General features: G+C 45.7%; 1 protein-coding gene across 1 annotated transcript in view; it reads right to left on the reverse strand.

The window, feature by feature from the left end:
* PRRC2B (proline rich coiled-coil 2B) overlaps nt 1-14,022 on the reverse strand; it is a 31,817-nt gene extending 17,795 nt beyond the window's left edge. The window contains exons 1-13 of the mRNA XM_010175472.2: nt 13,908-14,022; nt 12,778-12,955; nt 12,459-12,561; nt 11,400-11,472; nt 8,416-8,559; nt 7,512-7,753; nt 7,006-7,127; nt 6,417-6,559; nt 5,725-5,815; nt 5,130-5,322; nt 4,435-4,750; nt 3,587-3,777; nt 882-1,106 (exon numbers count right to left, since the gene is read on the reverse strand). Coding sequence (XP_010173774.1) covers nt 882-1,106; nt 3,587-3,777; nt 4,435-4,750; nt 5,130-5,322; nt 5,725-5,815; nt 6,417-6,559; nt 7,006-7,127; nt 7,512-7,753; nt 8,416-8,559; nt 11,400-11,472; nt 12,459-12,561; nt 12,778-12,955; nt 13,908-14,022 — 2,136 coding nt within the window. The remainder of the gene's footprint in view (nt 1-881; nt 1,107-3,586; nt 3,778-4,434; nt 4,751-5,129; nt 5,323-5,724; nt 5,816-6,416; nt 6,560-7,005; nt 7,128-7,511; nt 7,754-8,415; nt 8,560-11,399; nt 11,473-12,458; nt 12,562-12,777; nt 12,956-13,907) is intronic.
* Nucleotides 14,023-19,100: the final 5,078 nt, after the last annotated feature.

The raw sequence follows: 19,100 nt of genomic DNA on the forward strand, positions 1-19,100 counted from the left end.
AAAAAAAAAATAACAATCTACAGCTAGCCTGACCCCCCTTCCTTTCAGGGCAGCAGGTGACTGCAGACACAGAAACCTTTCTGGTAGAGAGGAGACTGTGCTTGGGAAACACACAGCTGGGAAATCCACCTGGAGTGATACAGAAGGTGACACAGCTTGCAGAGCCCAGCCTGCACAGAACACTACCCACCATCACTGGCTTGGAAGCAAGCAGGTGTGTGAAAACAAACCACAAACTCAATGGACTGATTTATACATCCCAATGTTTATATTTGCACCCCTGAAGATCAGTAACAGGTAGGAAGGTGCTAGGAGCACACAGCTCAGGAACTACAGGACTTCTCCATCATATTTCTTGAAGAGGGTCTATTAAGATTTCACATTATTAGACTAACTCCCAAACTCATCCTTCTCCTCCAAGGGGCAAGATCTGTTTTGACATCCTCTAAGGCTACCAAGCTACTAGGGAAGATCTCCCACTGGAGGGTATGAGATGGGCAGGTAGGTGTCCTCCCTCTCAACCTCCTCTGTTTCCTCACTAGCCTTCATTGCAACCAACTCTTTCTCATCCCTAGAGAAGGTCAATCACAGATAGCCAGGATGCAAAGTCAGGACAGATGTAAGATGGGTGAAGTACAGCAAATTAGGACAGCCATCACCATCTCCACAGCTCAAACAACCCTTCCTCACTGGCCAGAAACCACAAGACTGACCAATCCCGAGGACATCTAGCACCTGAGCACTCGCAGAAGCTCTAAGACTGTAATGCACTCCTTGCATTCTACAATCCTGAAAACCAACTTCCAAAGATTTTGGTCTGAGAAAGAGTTGCAGTAACTTTCCGGATATGGACCAACTCAACAGCCATGACAAAGGGAAACACTGAACATCTTACCTGAAGGGTGAAGGGCTGAAGGGTAGAAATCCACAGGGGTACGACTCTGGGCCATGCGAGGGTCCATATAAGAGGGCATCATCATCCAGCGAGGATCAAAGCCAAGCATCTGGGGGTGCGGCGGGTAGAACGTCCGTTGGGGATGGGAATGGGATGGGGGAGGATAGACTTGCTGCTGCTGCTGCCAGTGCTGCATTTTGTACAGCTGCTCCTGCAGGGAAGAGGGATGGGCTGTTTGACATGAATGGTCACTCTGCCAGGAATCACACTTGTAAACTGGCCAGCCAAAGGAAAACACATTCCATGTGTTAGAGGCTCAAAATCAGATCAGATGGGAGGGGAGAGCAGATAAAGGCAACTCACTACCAGCTGGGAACGTGGCAGCTGTTATTATTCTCTAAATACCCAGAACAGCCAGAATATGTTGCAGCCAGAATCTCACAGCACTATGGGCTACATCATGTGGTCAAATGCAAGGGATCAGCTTCAAGACTGGAGTTTGCATTTTCTCAACACTTCTGTGAGATACAGGACAGCTCTCGGTCAAACAGAGATTCCTAATTGGAACCAAACACTTTAGAAGATGTTGCTCTTTGTAGGAAATGTAATTTTAAGTTATTTAGTGTGTATGTATATTAGCTCTACTCACGTGAGCCAAACCCATTCGGTAAGGACATTCTAAACTCAATTAAGGGACCTGTTAATATTTTATGGTATTTCCTGTGCATCCTCCAGAGACAGGCTGACACCTTTGCATTGTTTCCCATCTCCCACATGGCCAGCCCACCTTCCTTTAGCTGAGGACTGTCAGGATGTTAATCTGATTTGACATTTAACTTTTCCTAAAGGTCCAAGAGGAACCTGTACGTGAAGGGAGATTTGTGTACCAAAGACAGCTCTGAGCAGGTAAACAGCTCCAATTAATACGGAATACATCTATTTACTTGTCAAACTTTCCACCATCTTTCCTTACAGTGTCAGACAGTGTAACTGTTTATAAGAAAAGCCAATCCCTTACTGCAGAGCAAGAGAGGCACCCTTAAATCTGAACCTGACACACCATCATGGCAAAAGAGAAACTCAGATAAATACAAAGATTATATCAGAGTTATCCAGTGCTCCAGTACCTTGGAGAAAGTATTTCATTAATGATACCAACACTAATTTGTATTTTGTTCTTTTCATGGAACCACTGCTACTAAAGCAGCAATACAAGCCAGCCCAAATACAAACTGCCTCGTACATACTAACAACCCAGAGGACAAGAGAGAACACAATGAAAATTACATGTTCTTCCAGTAGCAATGACCTGTGGTATTATTAGCATGACAGCAAAGGCATCTAATTATTTTTAGTTTAAAAGCATCTCTTGTAAAGAGCAACATTAGCAGTGTTTGCTACTGTACATTTGAATGATGAAAATGTCAACTGCCCACTAACGAGCAGAGGGGATCAGCCATAAAAGAACAATTACTGAGCTTCCAAGCAAAAGCTAAATGTGAGCTCTTCACTAAGGCTTGCAGCAGCGCTGATTACATCGTATTTCAAGTGGTTATTCTACAATGAATGGCAATTAACTCTGCATCATCTCAAGCCTGGATATTCTGTCCCTTACTTTGACTCTGCTGCCCTAAGGAGGAGGCTCACTGCATCTGGAAGAAGAGCTGAACACCGTGTACAGCACATACAGCACTATTAGGCTGGGAAAGATGCAAGACACACAAAGCAGTTCGAGCTGGTCTCCCAGAGCTCCAGAAGAGAGTTTTCAGTGAAACAAAAATGAAATGGTTAAGACCAAACATATTTATGGTGCAAAGAAAACAGTGATTTGAAAGAGACTCAAAGAAAAAAAGCTGGGTAGATGTAGAGGACCACCTCTCTGTAAAGGCAGGAGGTGGAACAAGAAGTGTGACACTTCACAGCTCTCACGTTCAGCCCAGAAGCAGAGTCCAACCACCTGCCAACATAAGCAGAGTTGGCCCCAGCAAAAATGGCTGCCTGTACCTAACAGGACAAGGGCACAGCAAGTGCAAAGGAAATTTAAGCAGCTGACTCCTAAAGGTTCTCCTTTCCCTTGGCCTGTGTACTCAGCTCCTTGTCACTGCAGCAGTGCTGAAGAACAGCAGCTCCCATCTAGTGCCAGGGAATCAGAACAGAGGTTCACTGCCAGCTAAAGGCATTAGAGACTTCACGGGATCAGGCCTACAGCATGTACCAAGGCAGCCACTGCTACTCTCTTGACTTTGGACATGGGAAGGGGAACATCCCAACTTCTGCATACACACATTTGCAAACCAGAGCTCTGCTGCAAACCACGCAGTCCTAAGATTTCAACATTGTCAGGAGACACTGAAACAACCATGCCAGACAAGTCAACACTTCCAACAGCAGTGTCTACTTTTCTCCCAAGCAACTGACAGACCTGGCCTGCCCACACCTCTTCCCAGCCACAGAAAGCACTCATTACCACAACAGCTTCAGCAACACAGGGTGCACGAAAAACTCATGTGACCTATATAGAGCCCTTTTACCCCATCAGACAGGATACATCTGTCAAAGGCCACTGCAAAACTCCCAGTTACCACCTCCCAGCCCAAAGACAGTTGGTTGTGCGACTGTGTTGAGAACCAAGCAAACACAACGGCTTGGTGGTGGTCCAAGGAAGAGGGGTGGGAGTGTCACACCTATTACCTGCTGCTGTTGCTGCTGCTGCCTCTGGAATCGTGGGGGAAGAGATTTCTGGTATTTGTTGAATTCCTGTGCTGGGGAAGGAGCTTCTCTGAGCTCCTCCTCACTGCTGCTTTGGGCTGCTGCTGCTGGGGCAGGAGTCTCCTCTTCCAGATATCCAACAGAGACTTCCTGTGTATGAAACTCAGGGGTGGCTGCAGAGAAGAAAATAAGCTTTGAAAAACCCTGCTCACGACAGGGCTTGTGAGTGCACCACCACAACATACACAGCTGGGGATTGTCCTGACTGTGTTACATGGTTGAACTTTATTACAATCATATATAGCACGTCACACAATCTCCCTTATTTGCCTTGACAGATCTAGAGGGCTTTGTCCATCTTGTTTTAGTGATAAATTCTGAGATCCTCCTCTGACATCAAACTTCTGCTTAAGCATGGGGGGGGGAAAAGTCCATTTCCCCTGTTACTCCTTAAACCTGCCAGCACTTACTGATAACAGACTTTCTGATCTGTGGCCCCTGAGCACTTTAATATTATCATGTAATCATGAGAAGATCAAGAGGCCCGTTACAACAAGGTATCTGCTAGCACAGCTGACTGAGGTAACCAAAGAGATCTGCACTTCTTTTAATAGTCTTGTGGGTTGTTTGTTTTTCTTTTTTTTTTTCTTAAATGAACCTTCATCATTAACCTAAAATACTCTGCAGAATACATGAAACAGACAATCTCTCAAGTGCAACTGAGTGCAACTCCAAATGCTCCCTCCCAAGAACTCCCCACTTCAGGTCAGAGATCAGCACAATAGCAAAAAAGCGGTTTTTACAAAGTGAGGCAAGCAACATTTCTTTACCTCTACAGAAAGCATGCCCATTCTCTTGCACAGCATTTTTCTCTGTGCTTGGGGGTCGCAGGTCTTCATTCTCAGTGTGTTTCTGGGTCTCCCCACTCTTCTGAGCCAGTTTGCATTTCTGATCGAGTTGTTTCAGCTTTGCAGCGCAGGCTGCCAGACGCTCCTCCCTGGCTCGCCGCTCCTCCTCCTCCCGTCGCCTCCTGGCTCTCTCGACAGCCTCCGAGATCTCAGAGTGCACAAACTTCTGTCTCAGTGGCACCTTTTCTTCTTTATCCTCGAGGGACTGCTGTTTGAGAGTACCTCCCACTGCAGGCTTCTGCCAAAGGAAAAATGTTCTTCAATAAACACAGTCTAAACATCTCCTGTATATGGAGCTTTGCATCCCACGTGAGAAAATCCCCTCCTGACTCCCTCCTCTCTACCCTCATGCACACAAAGCCCGCTTTTCATGGGTAGTTATTGCTATCTTGTTCAGATCTCAGTTTTATCACTGTCTGACAACCCCTCTGCTCTGGACCAGTTTCAACTTCTCTAGTGGAAGTGCTATGCAGATGGATTTCTCTCCAGCTGGATATAAACAAAGACTTGAGAAATTCATCAGTATCCTGTTTTCAATAAAATGTCAAACTGGGTTCTTCAGGACAGCGATGCCTTGCATCCAGCAGCACAAGCCCACTCACAACAGTTCAACCTACCTGGTACTCAGATGCAGAGCTCCAGCCATTCAGCTTCCTCGGAGGCTGCTGTGAATCCTGCACTTTCCGGACTGACCGGGCTAAGCCAGCTGAGTCACCCCAATTCTTTCCTTCCTCCAAGGTGTGTTTGACATCTGCACTGTCTGCAGAGCTCATGGACAACTGTCGCTGCCTTCTGGGATCCCAGCTGTTCCTGTCATACAAACAGCTTTACTTTTACATTTGCTACTTGCCTCAAAAAGCACATGCAATCTTATCAAGTGGCAAAGGCAACTGACTGTAACAGAAAGGAAAGATCCAAAAAACCACCAGAACAAGCAATGCACTTTTCCTCCTAAGGTGCGTAAGGATTAACACCACTATTGTGCAGCAGGATAAAGGTGAGACACAGAAAGGGGAGGAGGAAAAAAACCCTAGCATCCTGACACTCAGCTTCAAAAGCTACACACATCCGTAAAGCCAACCTAAACATTGGCCAGTGGAATAAACAAATCAGGGGGATCAAGCCTCAACATGTAGAACAAGTTTTAAAAAGATTCTGGTATGGTTTACTTTAACTGAAACAACTGTAGTTGCAAATACAGACACTTCTTACCACTTCTGTCGTCCGTCTTTAACAGTTTCTTCTTCTTCCTCATCTTCACTAAACTTCAGTTTCTCAGAGTAATCCACTTCTTCATGAATGCCTATGAAGGAAGGATTGGAGAAGGGATATACGAGAGGAAACAGGTCCCTTGTCCTGATAAAGCTTATGCCCTCTCTAGAACTAAACCAGGGAATGCACAGGCTTGGCATAAACTACTTGGAAAGCTGAATGTTCACCAGAGGTACTTGAATTGATATGAGTAGTGTGGTCCCACACTGCTGAACAGGTGAGCTGGTCTCAGAAGAGGAGCAGCAAGCAGTGTGGGAATGGGGCTGCAAATGAGACAGCCACCAAGCTAGTTGGATACAGAATGTCACAACTGACAAGGTAGGACTAACTCTTCTTCCCAGCAGCCATGCTGCTATCCTCCTGCTGTTTGGTGCTTTCAGGTTTTAGGAGTCTTCAGATCCAGTTCCTTGAGCATAGTGTGATGGAAAGATCAGAAGGATCCATTGTGTCATCATTTACACCAACAGCAATTTCACAACTACACAGACCACTCTTTGCTTCCCCTCCTTCCTTCTGTGGGAGTAAAACAGAGCCTCCAGAACATCCTGGCTATTTCATACTTCAGGGAGGAGTAACAACTTTACTTCACCTACTAGGCTGCTGCCTGAAGCTAGAGAATGGAAGCACTTTACCTGCCCAGCCATCATCTGCATCAGTGTCTAGTTCATCCAGCCCCTTTAGGTTCTCTGCATTGATAATGGTGGGCCGAGGTGCTCGCTCTATTTGCTGCCGAACTGGACGTGTTGGGCGAGACAGGCTGAGCCTGTTCTCTTTTCTACAGGGAAATGCAAAGAAACGGTTGGAAACAGCAAGCAGTGAAGAACGTAGAGCTGAGTTTGTAAGAGTGAATCAGTCCTTTTCTACCATGCACTTATACACAAGGGCTCCGAGTTTCTCTCCCTATCTAGCAAAGTTTCTTCCCCTTGTCTACCTGGTACACAACTCCTGGGGCTTACAGATCAGAGCTGCAACCCTTCCAGTCCAGAATCAGACACAACTACTTCTCACATCCGCCTGTTCTTCAGACACACAGTGCTTACAGTCCTCCAACATTTCAGGTGCTGCTGCAGCTGAAGTAAAGCACTGCCTCTTTGGGTAAAGATCAGGCTGCCTGCAGCTTCACCCACACAACTGGATCCCTGGCCCAAACTCTTGCATAGTTTAAGGTTCATGTCACACCCTGAACCTGCCTCTCAAGTGGGACAGTCATGGCAGCCTTACCCATCCTGGTCATTCATCTGGTATTGCCTGAAAGGTACCCGGGGCTCAAGTCGAAGCTGAGGAAGGGGGAAAGACCCTCGGTCCAGCGAAGCAGGGGTCTCAGATGGCTGTTGTGGACACATCTGGAAAGGCAAAGCAGAATAGTCTGTTTTTCCTCCTTGACACAGGAAGGCTTACCCAGATTAGGTTACAACATGAGCACGGTAGCTGCATCCACACAAAGGGAAAACAAACATTCCACCGTCTGGCTGCCTAACAGGCCACGTGCTAATGGTCACCATCTGCAGCTCTAAACGGAACACAGCAACTTCTCCTTAGGCTGAGCAAGGCTGTGCTACACTATTCTAGCACGAAAGGGCAAATGCCCAACAGGGGAAACTAAAAACAGATAAAGAGAAGGATCCCTGAGCAAGCCCTGGGAACCAGCTGAGAGTCCAGAAAACAGGTATCTCTGTTAACTCCAACCCACACACACATTATAAGAAACAAGGACAAGGGCAACTTACAAAAGCAGGTAGCATGTCATGGTATGTAGGTGGCTGGTAGACATTTCCCATGAACTGCGAAGCCCCTTTGCGGACAGGCTGAGCTGGGCGGAGAGACGGCTCCTTCGGATCGCTGGCACTCACTGAGGAGGGGGCTCCGTCTCCGGTGCTAGAGGTCTTGCTGCCCAGCTCAGCAGGGGAGGCGGTCAGAGATGTGGCAGAGGTGATGTTCCTCCCACCGCCCTCCCTCCAACTGGTGACATCTGGAAAGGAGGTAATAATTATGTTAACATTTGTAAATGCAGACAGTCACTCTGCCAGAAAGTCTCAAAACTCAAATACTCTGGTCAAGGCCTAATTACAAACTAAGCACGTAGAAAAACATCGGGGACCAAGGAAAATTTCCAAATGTGTTTATTTTTCTAAGAGACTAGCAGCATCAGTCGTTATTAAGTAATTGCTGCACCAGTGGTGTCCTTATTTATCAATAAGCCTAAATTCCAACCAACTCTGCTCCCCATCTCCACAGTCCTTACCCTGCAAAGTTAAGACCAATTAGATCATGCACAAACACTCAAAGAGAAGCCACGTCACACCACCCACTCACTTCACTTATGACTCCCCTAACCCAGTGGGAAGGGGCCTGCTTTGCAACAGAACACAGCAACTTTAATTAAACAATGTAGTAGATGACAGTCCATACTTGGCTGTCTGGACCACAGAACTCAGTCAGTGAACATCAGCACTACATGTGAATCTGTGGTCACTTACTAAGCAGCTTGACACATGTGAGCTCATAAAAAGATAAAAGGAAATGTAAGGATGGAGAATCTGATACTACTGTGAACTGGCATCCCCCTTCCCAAAACCCAGTCTGTGGGGTTATGAGCTGGGATAAGGCAGAAAGACACAATCATCCACTTACTCTGGGGGCGGAGGCTTGGTCCTGGCCCATACGACGGATCTAAGGCGCCCTTTTCTTTGCCAACCTTGTCCTGCTCGCCAGCTGCTTTCAGCGTCGGAAATTCCTCGGGAGAGAAGGATAACAGTCGGCTTGAGGCCCTTGAACCTGTCAGACAAATAAGCATGGGACTCAGAGAAGGTCTTTCCACTCTTTCAATTCCCTTAGGAGATCAGCCTGGAAAATGTGTTTCCTGAGAATCTGGGCCTCCAACATATTTAAACCCAAATTACTATCGTACCAGCACCTCAGCTCACTTCCAAAATGCTCTTAGACACTGTCACCAAAATGATAACACATGTCCTCACCCAGTACTCCTACACTCTTAACTTGGGATCTTCATTTAAATTCTTATGTTCAACAAAGTCAGAGTGAACTTTCTCAGCTTCCAATTATTTTTGTAAAGTACAAAATTCAGACTGAAGCAGAGATATAAATTCTGCAAGGTCACTTATAGATGATACCCTGTTATCAAGTATTTCACATTTCTATTCAGACTCTTTTCGCTCAGATCTCAATCTACTGGGGAAGTCTACTGTTAAGATTTCTGGCTATACTATACTCAGTGAAAGACCACGGATAAGGACCAAGTGCTATATGCTATACCCCACTCTCCTCCCTGCTGCAGCATTTCTAAGACACAGATCACTTCCCAGATCAGGCCAGGTTCATTTCTAGTCATTGGCAAATTGTCTTGCCAAGTCATCAGCCACGCTGGAATGACAGCTTTCTGTCCATTTTAAAGATCTACCAGTGACTGGAAAACAAAACACAGCAATTCTCCTAAATCTGCTGGAAAGATAGCACTGAATAAAACTGTCAGCATTACTGCACTACTAAACATCAAAAAATTGCTTTTTTGAGGATCGTTTCTTGGTGTTACTTGGCTAATACTCTTTTTAAAAAGGGCATTTCAGAATTACCACGTTATAAATATCAGCAATGAGTACTGAAGACCTGACAGAAGAGTCTCATCTATCTTTATCCTTGCTTGGCCTAAAGAGTCAAGAATGATTGGCTTCTGTAAGTAATCTTCACTTTCTGGAACTTGCACACTGTACAAGACTTCCCATCTGAAGATTCCCAGGGAAGACACTGCAACTGCTGCATGTAACATCTTCAAATATTTTGGACAGATGAGAATAAACAAGAAGGACGTTTCCCAAAAACACCACAAAATATCTGAGATGTGCTGAGAGTTCTGATTTCTACTTCATTATTCTACTGAACTAGAATGGCAGTAAAGAATATTAACAACATGGAAGTGTCTTTCAGGGGAGACTTCCACCCCCCAGGTAAGGCTGCACAATGTAACGCCTGTTATTGTGCAGGCATTAACAATCTGCAGTCTAACCCTAGGGAGCATCACATTGATACAAGTTTGGTGCACCTTTTTTTTTAAAAACAACTCCAAATGCCCCTTATGCAGAGGACACAGGCATGCAGCAGTTCATAATTAATTTACTGGACCACATTTCTTCAGGATACACCCTCCAAAACCAAGTATTTTTACAAAATTTTTTTTCCAAATTACAAAACCAAATTTACAGCAGTAATACCTAGGAAAAGCAAAAAGAAAAAGACTTTCCTCTTTGCCAATAATATTAGAAACTGCTGTATTAGCTTAGAAGGAAAAGCAACTGTTCAATGCCACTGGAGAGGAGGTGCGAGGATGGGATGGCCTAAGAAGTCCTTTCAGCCAGATTTCTGATGCTTCTGTGATTCAATTACCTTCTAATTAAGCTGCTCTTAGCCACATATGCAACTCTTTTCTTGGGTTGAGAACTCTATAATGATAAGTGTGACCTAGAATGAGTTTTCAAAAAATCTTTAAGAACATTGTTAGACGATCAGATTTCAAAACAACTGTACAGGAAGTCCACACAGCAGTCTCAAAAAAGTACCAATTAACCAAACAAGAAACAGTCTTTGCATTGGCCACCAGCCTCAGGCAAGCACAAGTCTCTGCTTTAACATTTAGCCTTTGAGAAACACCCTCTTCTCATTAAGTGACTCATTTAATTTAGGAAAAGCTTATCCCTTCCGTATCTGCAATGTACAGTTGTCTCAATTCTTTCAAATCTCTGCATCCTCATTCAACAACTGAATGGTTCCAGGTCTGTTCACATTAGAACAGTGGAACTGAGCTGTTACTCACACCACAGTTTTAATGGTAGTACCCAGTGCATCTGGAAACCAGCTCCTGTGTGGAAATGGATGTATCTCAAGACAACTAAACTCCCTATTTATGTTAACACTGCTTTAGGATCCTCAGTCAAGCAGAAACCATTAGCAGCACAGTTACACGGAGATAGAAAGGCCTCAGCCAAGGTACAAGCAACAGCTTCAATGCCACTTCCACTCACTGACACTGTAACACCCTTGGACCAAGGATGCTGTGTTCAGCCTCCTTGAGTATTATCATTACGGCCTCACTTCTGACCACCTAAGCAGGTGAAGCTCCCCATGCTACCAGCCAAGGAGATGCCTACATTTCCAGTCTCCCATGTCCTCTCTTCCTTCTTCTTAACCAATCCCTCCCCTCTTCCACTCCCTTTTCTGCACCTTTATACGCACTGCTCTGGGCTGATGGAAGATGCTTAAGAGGGGGCAAATGTTTCCCTTCTCCTTCAAAACTCCCCCTCCCAGAACTCCCTGCTGCTTCCCACGTGCATGAATCCTTCTGGCTCAAGGTGGTGATGACACGCACTCTGTTCAAGCTGTCTTGCACTGGCAGACCTGAATGGATGCAGTTGCATCATTCCAGCCAACACACTACACAGACTGAAAACAAGACTTGTACGGCCTCACTGCACCGTAACCAAGACAGCTGTGTCCCGTTCCCCATCTGTGTAGACAGGGAGGGCAGAAAGAAATGTAGTCCATCCCATCTCACGCCTGTCTGGGAGAAGTAGGCACATACTCAGCTCCATTTTTATTATACTCACCACCTTCTTGTCCTGCTGGCTTTCCATTCAGCTGTGCCCATGACTTTGGTCCACCTGGCACTGAATTTGTACTCTGAAAACAAATCAAAACACAAAGAAAAACCCCAACACCCACAGATCAGTGAAGTCTCATGACTGTTTCTCATTTCCTGGTTGGCATCTGCTACAGTTCAGACCTCTAGAACACCCAGATGTCAGTGGATACCACAGGTCTCCCCAGGTTCTTGTTGGGACTACAATGAGCCGTTCTCCACACCAGTGCACCATGATGCTACAGCAAAAATCTTCTTCTCTGCCCCTCCTCTCATCTCTCCTCCACTTATCTTCACCAACTATTTCCTCAAACCAATCCTCTTGGTTTCTTCCCTCTAATCAAGCTTTCCCTTTGTTCTGTTGAATTCTCCCAAATGGTCCCTCTTAATCTTCTAGATTTGTTCCATGCTGCACCTCAGCTTGAAGGCTACCCTACTTCCTCATGCATTAACCACTCTTTTCCTCTTCAAAACATAACTCCTGTCCTGATTTCCCTGAACCTCAAGGACTGGGAAATTTTTTTGAAACTGAAAGTGTGAAATCTGCAGCACAGAGGGGCCAGGTCCCTGCACTCTCTGGGGAAGCTTTCTTACTTGCCAGTAGCTTTTTCAGGTCCTAACACTGGCTACTTCTCCCACGTGAGCAGATCTCCTCTTATCAAGTCTCATCAAGCTGGGAGCAAGAGCTGGATCTGTTGTCACCAAGCGACACTTGAATTAGACCCAAAGTGAAATAGTTTAGAAGTGCTAACCAGCCATCCCACATTCCAGCCACTCCTTCTAGATTGAAGCTACTTTCTGCACACACTTGAAAAGTACAGAGGTAACGTGTACAGACCTATAACTGCAGCACAGCACTCCTGGGGCACAATAACTTGGAGTCGAGACAGTCAATTCTACAAGAATTTATTACACAGGAATTGTTCTGTAAATTGCAGTCTGCTGATTCTTACTTGTACAAGGCCACAAAGACAACTAAAGAAATCCCTCAAGCTGTATGGCAGTCACAGAGATCACTTGCACCTACCTCCTGACTGATTGACTGTGTCGGCTTCTGCAAATTGGAGACAGATTTCTGCAAACCCTGCTGCGGCAGCGACTCCTGCAGCTGTGCAGCCGTCGCACTGGAACTGAAAAAGAGGTAACAGAGGTGAGATCAAAGTGGAAGGGAGGCGAGAACACAAACAGCTCTGACAATATAGGAGTTGCTAAAAGATCAAGCTAACATTGGCTCTACACTGGCATGGACCACAGAACTGATCACTGTAAGGTCCAACACACAGCAGAGCAGTGCACAACTGCTGCTGCTTGCCTGACAAAACTTAGCAAAGAGTAATTCTACCTACTTCTTTTGGTCTGGCTGATCCTGCTTGTTTGCCCATCCTGTACCGTCCTTGGGTACTATAATGATGTTGGGGTCGTTTCCTTTGTTCTCAGACTTCAAACTAGGCAAGTTTGCAGGAGGTGGCATGCGCCGGGCAGCAGCAACTTTCCCAAGACTCTGTAAGCCATGTCTAGGAATAACTAGCAAGAAAGGAACAACAGCAAGTCACAGAGGGCTGTACCCTGCTAGATAAGTAACCTTAATTAGCGTAGTGTGGCCAGGTGCAGTCCCAACTGAACTGTACAACAAGCAGCATCACTGCTGCTATGTCAACATACAGGTCACGTCCCAGAGGACCAGAGCGAGGCAGCCGTCTGTTGTAGCAGCTGGCTAACAGGCAGCCTCCTACAACAGTCAGGAGGGAGAGAGAAATAATTCCCCCTAACAGCAAATGCCCACAGAGTCTTTTAACTACCTGTGCCCATACTCATCTTTCATTTCACCAAGGAGAAGCAGCATCACCCTCTCACGGCTTGGGGAAATGGCAACCCAAGTCCACCTCTGAGCAGGCAGCCTGGTAATCTAACCCAGGAGTCCTGAGGTCTAGATTTTCCAGCTCTACCCACCAGATCGGGTTTATTAAGATGGTATTTTATTTTCTTTGTTTTTCTCCTTCCACACCAAATCCAGAGCCAGTTCAGGCAATGTTTCTATTTCTTTTTTTGACCCCACCATCTACTTTTGGTCACATCTCCACTGCAAAACTAACTCACATTCTTCCCAGAGACCTTCAGTCCTTCACTCTCAACTTAAGGCACTTCAGTCAGCTTAACTGCCCCATCTTGGTGCAGCCTAAGGCCGCAGTAAGGCTTTCACTCAAGTTTGCAACCTGGACACAGGCTAAACAAAAGGGCCAACAGTCCCCCAGCTGTTTCGCTGCAATTCCTCCATGTCTCTACAATAAAAGCAGCACAAAGAACCACATTTTCCTTGAAGTCCTGATGAAACACAGGCTTAGACACCAGCACAAACAGCTCTGCAACCCAGTTGCTTCCCACTGGACATCCTACCCATAGGGCCGACAGCCTGAATTCACTCTGCAACAACACTCTTGGAAGACATCAAAAGGAGCTTTCTGAAGGTATTTCTTACCTGTAGTTCTGATAGCTTCTATTGACTTTCCTTTATACTTATCAAACAGGCTGAGAGTCGAGTACTTGCTTTTCCCATCCTTTCCCTTGGTTATTTGCCCCAAACGATCGGACATTGCGATGAAATGTCATCTAGTAAGGAAATTTCTCTGCGCCGCTCCCGATCTGCCTTTTAATGAAAGAAAACCAAATTGATTATTTAGCTACAGACAAGTAAAACATGTACAGCTGCCAGAACTGCAGATATTCAGTGAGCAGACACGCTAAGTTACAAGGTTTTAATCCCCTCCCCTTTAGTCACAAGGAGTTGGCGGGATTTAAGATTCATAAACTGAATGAAAAGAACTGAACTGCAGCAACACACTTCTCACTGCATCAGGTTTTTTTCTGCCACTCCAGTGCTGAAAGAGGTGAGCTTCTTTAAGTTTGAGAATACAGGAGAGGGTGGTCAACACAGTCCCTGCTTTAAAAGAGTAAGTCTAACAATAAGCAGTTACACACGATTCCTGAACATAAATGACAGAAAAGCACTGTATCTTACACCACACTGGAATTTATCATTGGGTTTCCCACTGAAGCACTGGTAGTTGGGTTTGTAATGCTTAGGATTATGGTTCCACACTGGCCACAGTTAATGATTCATACCAGCAATTAATGCTTTGAAAGCACCACCTGAAGGCAACAGTTATTTCTTCAAATTCCCTTTTCCCACCTGCTGGACGTGAGAGAGAGTTAGAGTCCAAAAAACCTGCTCAAATGAAACAGGTTCAGACTCTTGAACCTGTGGGTTCAGCAGTTCTACTATGAATCCTGGAAACTCTTTATAAAAAAAGATTACATTTCTCTGTTGCTGGCACCTTCAACACCATTTTTAGCTATAAATATGCTTTTCACAATGGATGTGGTTTGTTCATTTGTCACTCTGATCTCTGCTGGCACAACATGCTGTGATTAACACCCATCATGCAGGCAGTCTTCACTTTTTGGCTCCCAAAGCCTAGGACAAAGCTGAAACATGGGGAATGCACATACTGTAGGTCAACTTTCATGTCAGAAAAGAAACTTCACTTACTTTCAATTGACTTTTCTTTCATTTTTTTTAAGCATAATTCTCTGCTCTAAATTTTCTCAAATCTAGGAGTTTAACCTTTTCACACATAATTTAATTTCCAGATTTCTTGTTCAAGCCTGAAATTTCACTTCAAGCCTGAAACTGCTGGCAGTTTTATTACACCATCTGTTAGGTCCCATCTTCGGGTTGCAACTTTGTGTTGGAATAACAAAACGCTACATATATTGACCCTTCGCACCCCTCACCCTTTCTGAAACTCATCCAGCTGAAAGCATGGTTCAAACTCGGTCAGAAATCACTCCTTCTGAAAGAAACTATCTGACCAGAAGCTACAACTTCCACCAGCAATGCCTCATCAAACATGATTTCCAGGTAAGAGGATTGTCCATCACGGATAGAAAGCAGAGATCACAAACACCAGGACAAACACCAAGCTCCACAAGAAGCCCCTCACAGCCACTTTGCCAGACCACCATGTGAGGCTGCAGCACAAAGGCTTGTGGAAGCAACAGGGCTGGCTGGTGTTCTTGAGGCTCCTTTGCTTGTGGAGAAGGAAACTGATCTTTGGCTCCTGTCTGGTTCCATCTTTGCTCAGATGGTCACCATGAGCCAAAGAAAACAATAGCTCCTCCCTCACTTGCCCATTTCCACTGTATTTTATTAGATGTAAAAAAGAAAGGGAGAAAAAACACTGATTAGCACAGATTTGGCAGGGAAGCAGAAGCTGGACTGAGAACAAGGACCTGTTTGAACTGGCAGAGTTGTGGGGAGCCCTGGACCAGAGAGAATAGCAGAGGGTGCAGCACACCAGCCCGGCCACCAGCTTTTACAGGTACATGGATCCTCGCAGAGAGAGCCTGGCTTGGGGTCTATCCAAACCACGTCAAACCCGTACCAACCTCACACAATGAAAACTCAAATCAGACAAAACTAGTAGGCAAAAAAAATCCCAACAAAAACCAATCCCAAACCCAACAACAACAAAAAAAACCCAACCAAAAGAAACTACCACATCAGGTTCAGGAGTTAGCTGGTTAACAGAAAATCCCTAAATTCCTCAAAATCCACATGCAAACAGCGGGCAGAGTAACGCTGCCAAAGAGAAACCCTGACAACCAGCGCTGTAACGGTCTCAGCTGCCTCTTGACTACATCTTCTATCAGCAGAAGGATGCAAGAGGAATAAACAACCACTTCAGAGCAGAGGAGCTGAGGACATGTGGGGATAAAGCCCCTAGTCAAATTTTCCAGGACAGCCACAACTGCTGTCTGGGTATGTGAACGTTACTTTGAACTCCACCAAGACTTTGAAGCTGCAAACGCGAACACAGCTTTGTTTGTGCGTGACGCGTGCGCTCCGAAGGGGAAAACGAGTCCAAGGAGAGGTGAGGCAATCTCCACACGGTCACAGTGCAGAGGCTGTAGCGGTGCTGAGCCCCCTCGGAACATCCCTTAGTGCCTGTCCCTTCTGGCAGTAGCCAGCTGCAGACCTGAGCTAGTCTGTGGGTGTATTGGCCAGGGGAATCACTTGGCACTCAGGTCACACAGAGCCTCCCAAGGCTGGCCACAACACTGGACTATCTTCCCACCACGGAGTCAGGCACAGAATCCAGGCAGGGATCATCCAGGTCTTCCAGTCTTGCAGAGTGAAGCCATTCCTGATAAAAATCAAGCTCATTAAGAACTGAGCTGCCAGCCTGCACGCTTATTATTAGGAGAGCTAAAACCAGAAGGCACATGCCGATGCTGACAACCAAAAACTGACAGTCTCGGCAAAGCTTCTGACCTGTGCTCAGGGTCTCTGTGCCGGACAGCTGGCCCTGAAGAAAGCATTATCCTCTGTTACAGAGAAATATATCTAAAAAAAAAAATAAAATCATGAGCATTTCTGCAAGGTTTCTCTCTGGGTTTATAGAAGTCTTTGGGCAAAGGTTCACTATCAGTTTTAGCATGGAATGTAGCTCTTCCTCTTCTCAGGACTAGGACGGTCTCCTGTAAAATCCAAGGACAGCACCACAGAGCAAAATGCTGATTGTCTCAGAGGAATCAGAAAATACTACAGTAGGACCAGGTACATTAGAGGCCCTGGGGCACAAATAACTGTAGCAGAATCACTTCCTGGGCAGAGAGCTTCACCACCCAGGAGCCCTCACGTTCACATCACGTTGCCCCAGATTTCATGTGTGAGTACTGACCGTGTTTAACTGCATTTTAAAGGGGTATGTTCAAATCCAGAGAAAGCAACAGTGACATTTTAAGTGCCAGCGCATGCAAGTCTACAGCAGAGACCTACCGAGATCTACCTGCAAAGAGAGCCATGTGAAAACTTTGAATTACTGGCTCTGGTAACAACTGGAAACCCCTGAGCTGAAAACACAGCCAAAGGGAGAGACTCCTGACAAACAGGACTGTCTGCAAAGCTCTTTGTAAATCTATGTACGAAGGAGACTGGACTGCTGGTGTTTTATTCACAAGACTTCAATGGAGCTTGAATACCTGGAAGTCAGCCAGCCTTAATTGAGCAGGGCAAACAGATTTATGAAAGGTAAAACACACACACACTAGAAGGAATCACCTCAGCTACTGACACACCACCAAGCCCTACGCTGAGCACAATCACTTGGGCAAAAGACCCAAGACCACTGCAGACCTTCACTCCTTGCTCGCTTCCCATCAGCAGTCACAAACACAAAAACAAAGCAACAGGATAGAAAACAACACTAAAGAGGCTTTTCTCCAGAAGGAGGAAGATTTTTGACCCCAAATTTTACACAAATTGTTCAGAAACTCACAGGTTGCAAAGGCAAGAGAGAAGTGTTTGGAGTTGATGTTCAGCTGAATTCTATTGTGGTTTCTAGTGTTACTGGTAACATGAAGCCTTTTAAAAAAACAAAGTATAGTTTTACAGAAGATTAGTGATGTTCACTCTTCTTTAAATACACACTGTCAATTCTGCTGGTACTTCTCATAGCTAAACGTTTATATGTCAACAGGGAGATACTGCTGCTTCTCCTGGAACATGTCCCACCACGAATCACCTATTTGTGAAATGGTCACCACCTGCCTCAGCGATGAAAGACACCACTGGCTGCCCTTGGAAGAGCTCTGGTGAAACAGTGCAACCAGCCGCCCTCGGGGCTTGGTGCCAGATGCACCTATATCCTGTAAAAGCCCTGCTTCAGCCAGGCAGGGACCACCAGCCTGGCAGGGGAGGGACCAGAGGAGCATTCAGTTCCTAGGAGAGACTGCTTAGTAAGGACAGGAGCAACAGGAGAATATCAGTATCAAAATACAAAGTCAACAGGATCAATGCACAAGAGCTGTGCAGCAAGCAGAGGCTGCAGCAAGAGTCTAGGCCACAAGAAGACACTTGCTGTCATTCTGCTGCGTTGTTTCCAAAGGGAGCTGTTAAGATTTGTTGGTGCACCTGAAAAAGGGCCTGCCAAGATCCTGAATGTGGCATCAAGTCCCGCCAGACAGGGAGAAGCGAGTCAGCAGTTTGCAGTGCAGAGAAAAGACAGACACCACATAGCAAAGACAGATCCTGATTCACAATGGGGGGGATCATCCTCATTTAGCTGAACAGGTATATTTGGCAGTACCAGTTCTTTTAATTCTGCACAATTCCAGCTTTCCTCTGTATCTCTCATGAACCTTGTCTCCCTGTAAAAACAGGGAATAGGAGATCAGGATCACATCTCCTATGATGTACTGCAGAGGTATGCTGCTAGCTGAGTAACACTGACGGAGGCTGTCTGCCAGAAGACTAGCCCGCTGGCCAGCCCCATCACCAGGCCACTCTACGCCAAGCCACTGTGGATTTGAGACACACAGCAGGACCATGAAGGGGAGGGACAGTCTTTTGGACAGCTTATCTATTATTAACTCTGTGGTGTGGAGCTGTACAGGCAGAGATAAAACATGACAACTGGGGGAGGGGGGCAGAAAAATGATTCTCTAATATGACTTGACCACATTTTCTCAGCTCTGTCTTCACCAAGCTCACCTGCTGCCCCCTCTTATAAACATATCAACAGGTTGGGAATCACAACTACTGTTACTGAACCACTGCCCAGTTCTAGAGAAAACAGATCTCCACAATCTCAGGTTTGGCCTGTGAAAT

Source organism: Antrostomus carolinensis, unplaced genomic scaffold (assembly GCF_000700745.2).
Source record: "Antrostomus carolinensis isolate BGI_N321 unplaced genomic scaffold, ASM70074v2 scaffold27249, whole genome shotgun sequence".
Lineage (NCBI taxonomy): Eukaryota > Metazoa > Chordata > Aves > Caprimulgiformes > Caprimulgidae > Antrostomus > Antrostomus carolinensis.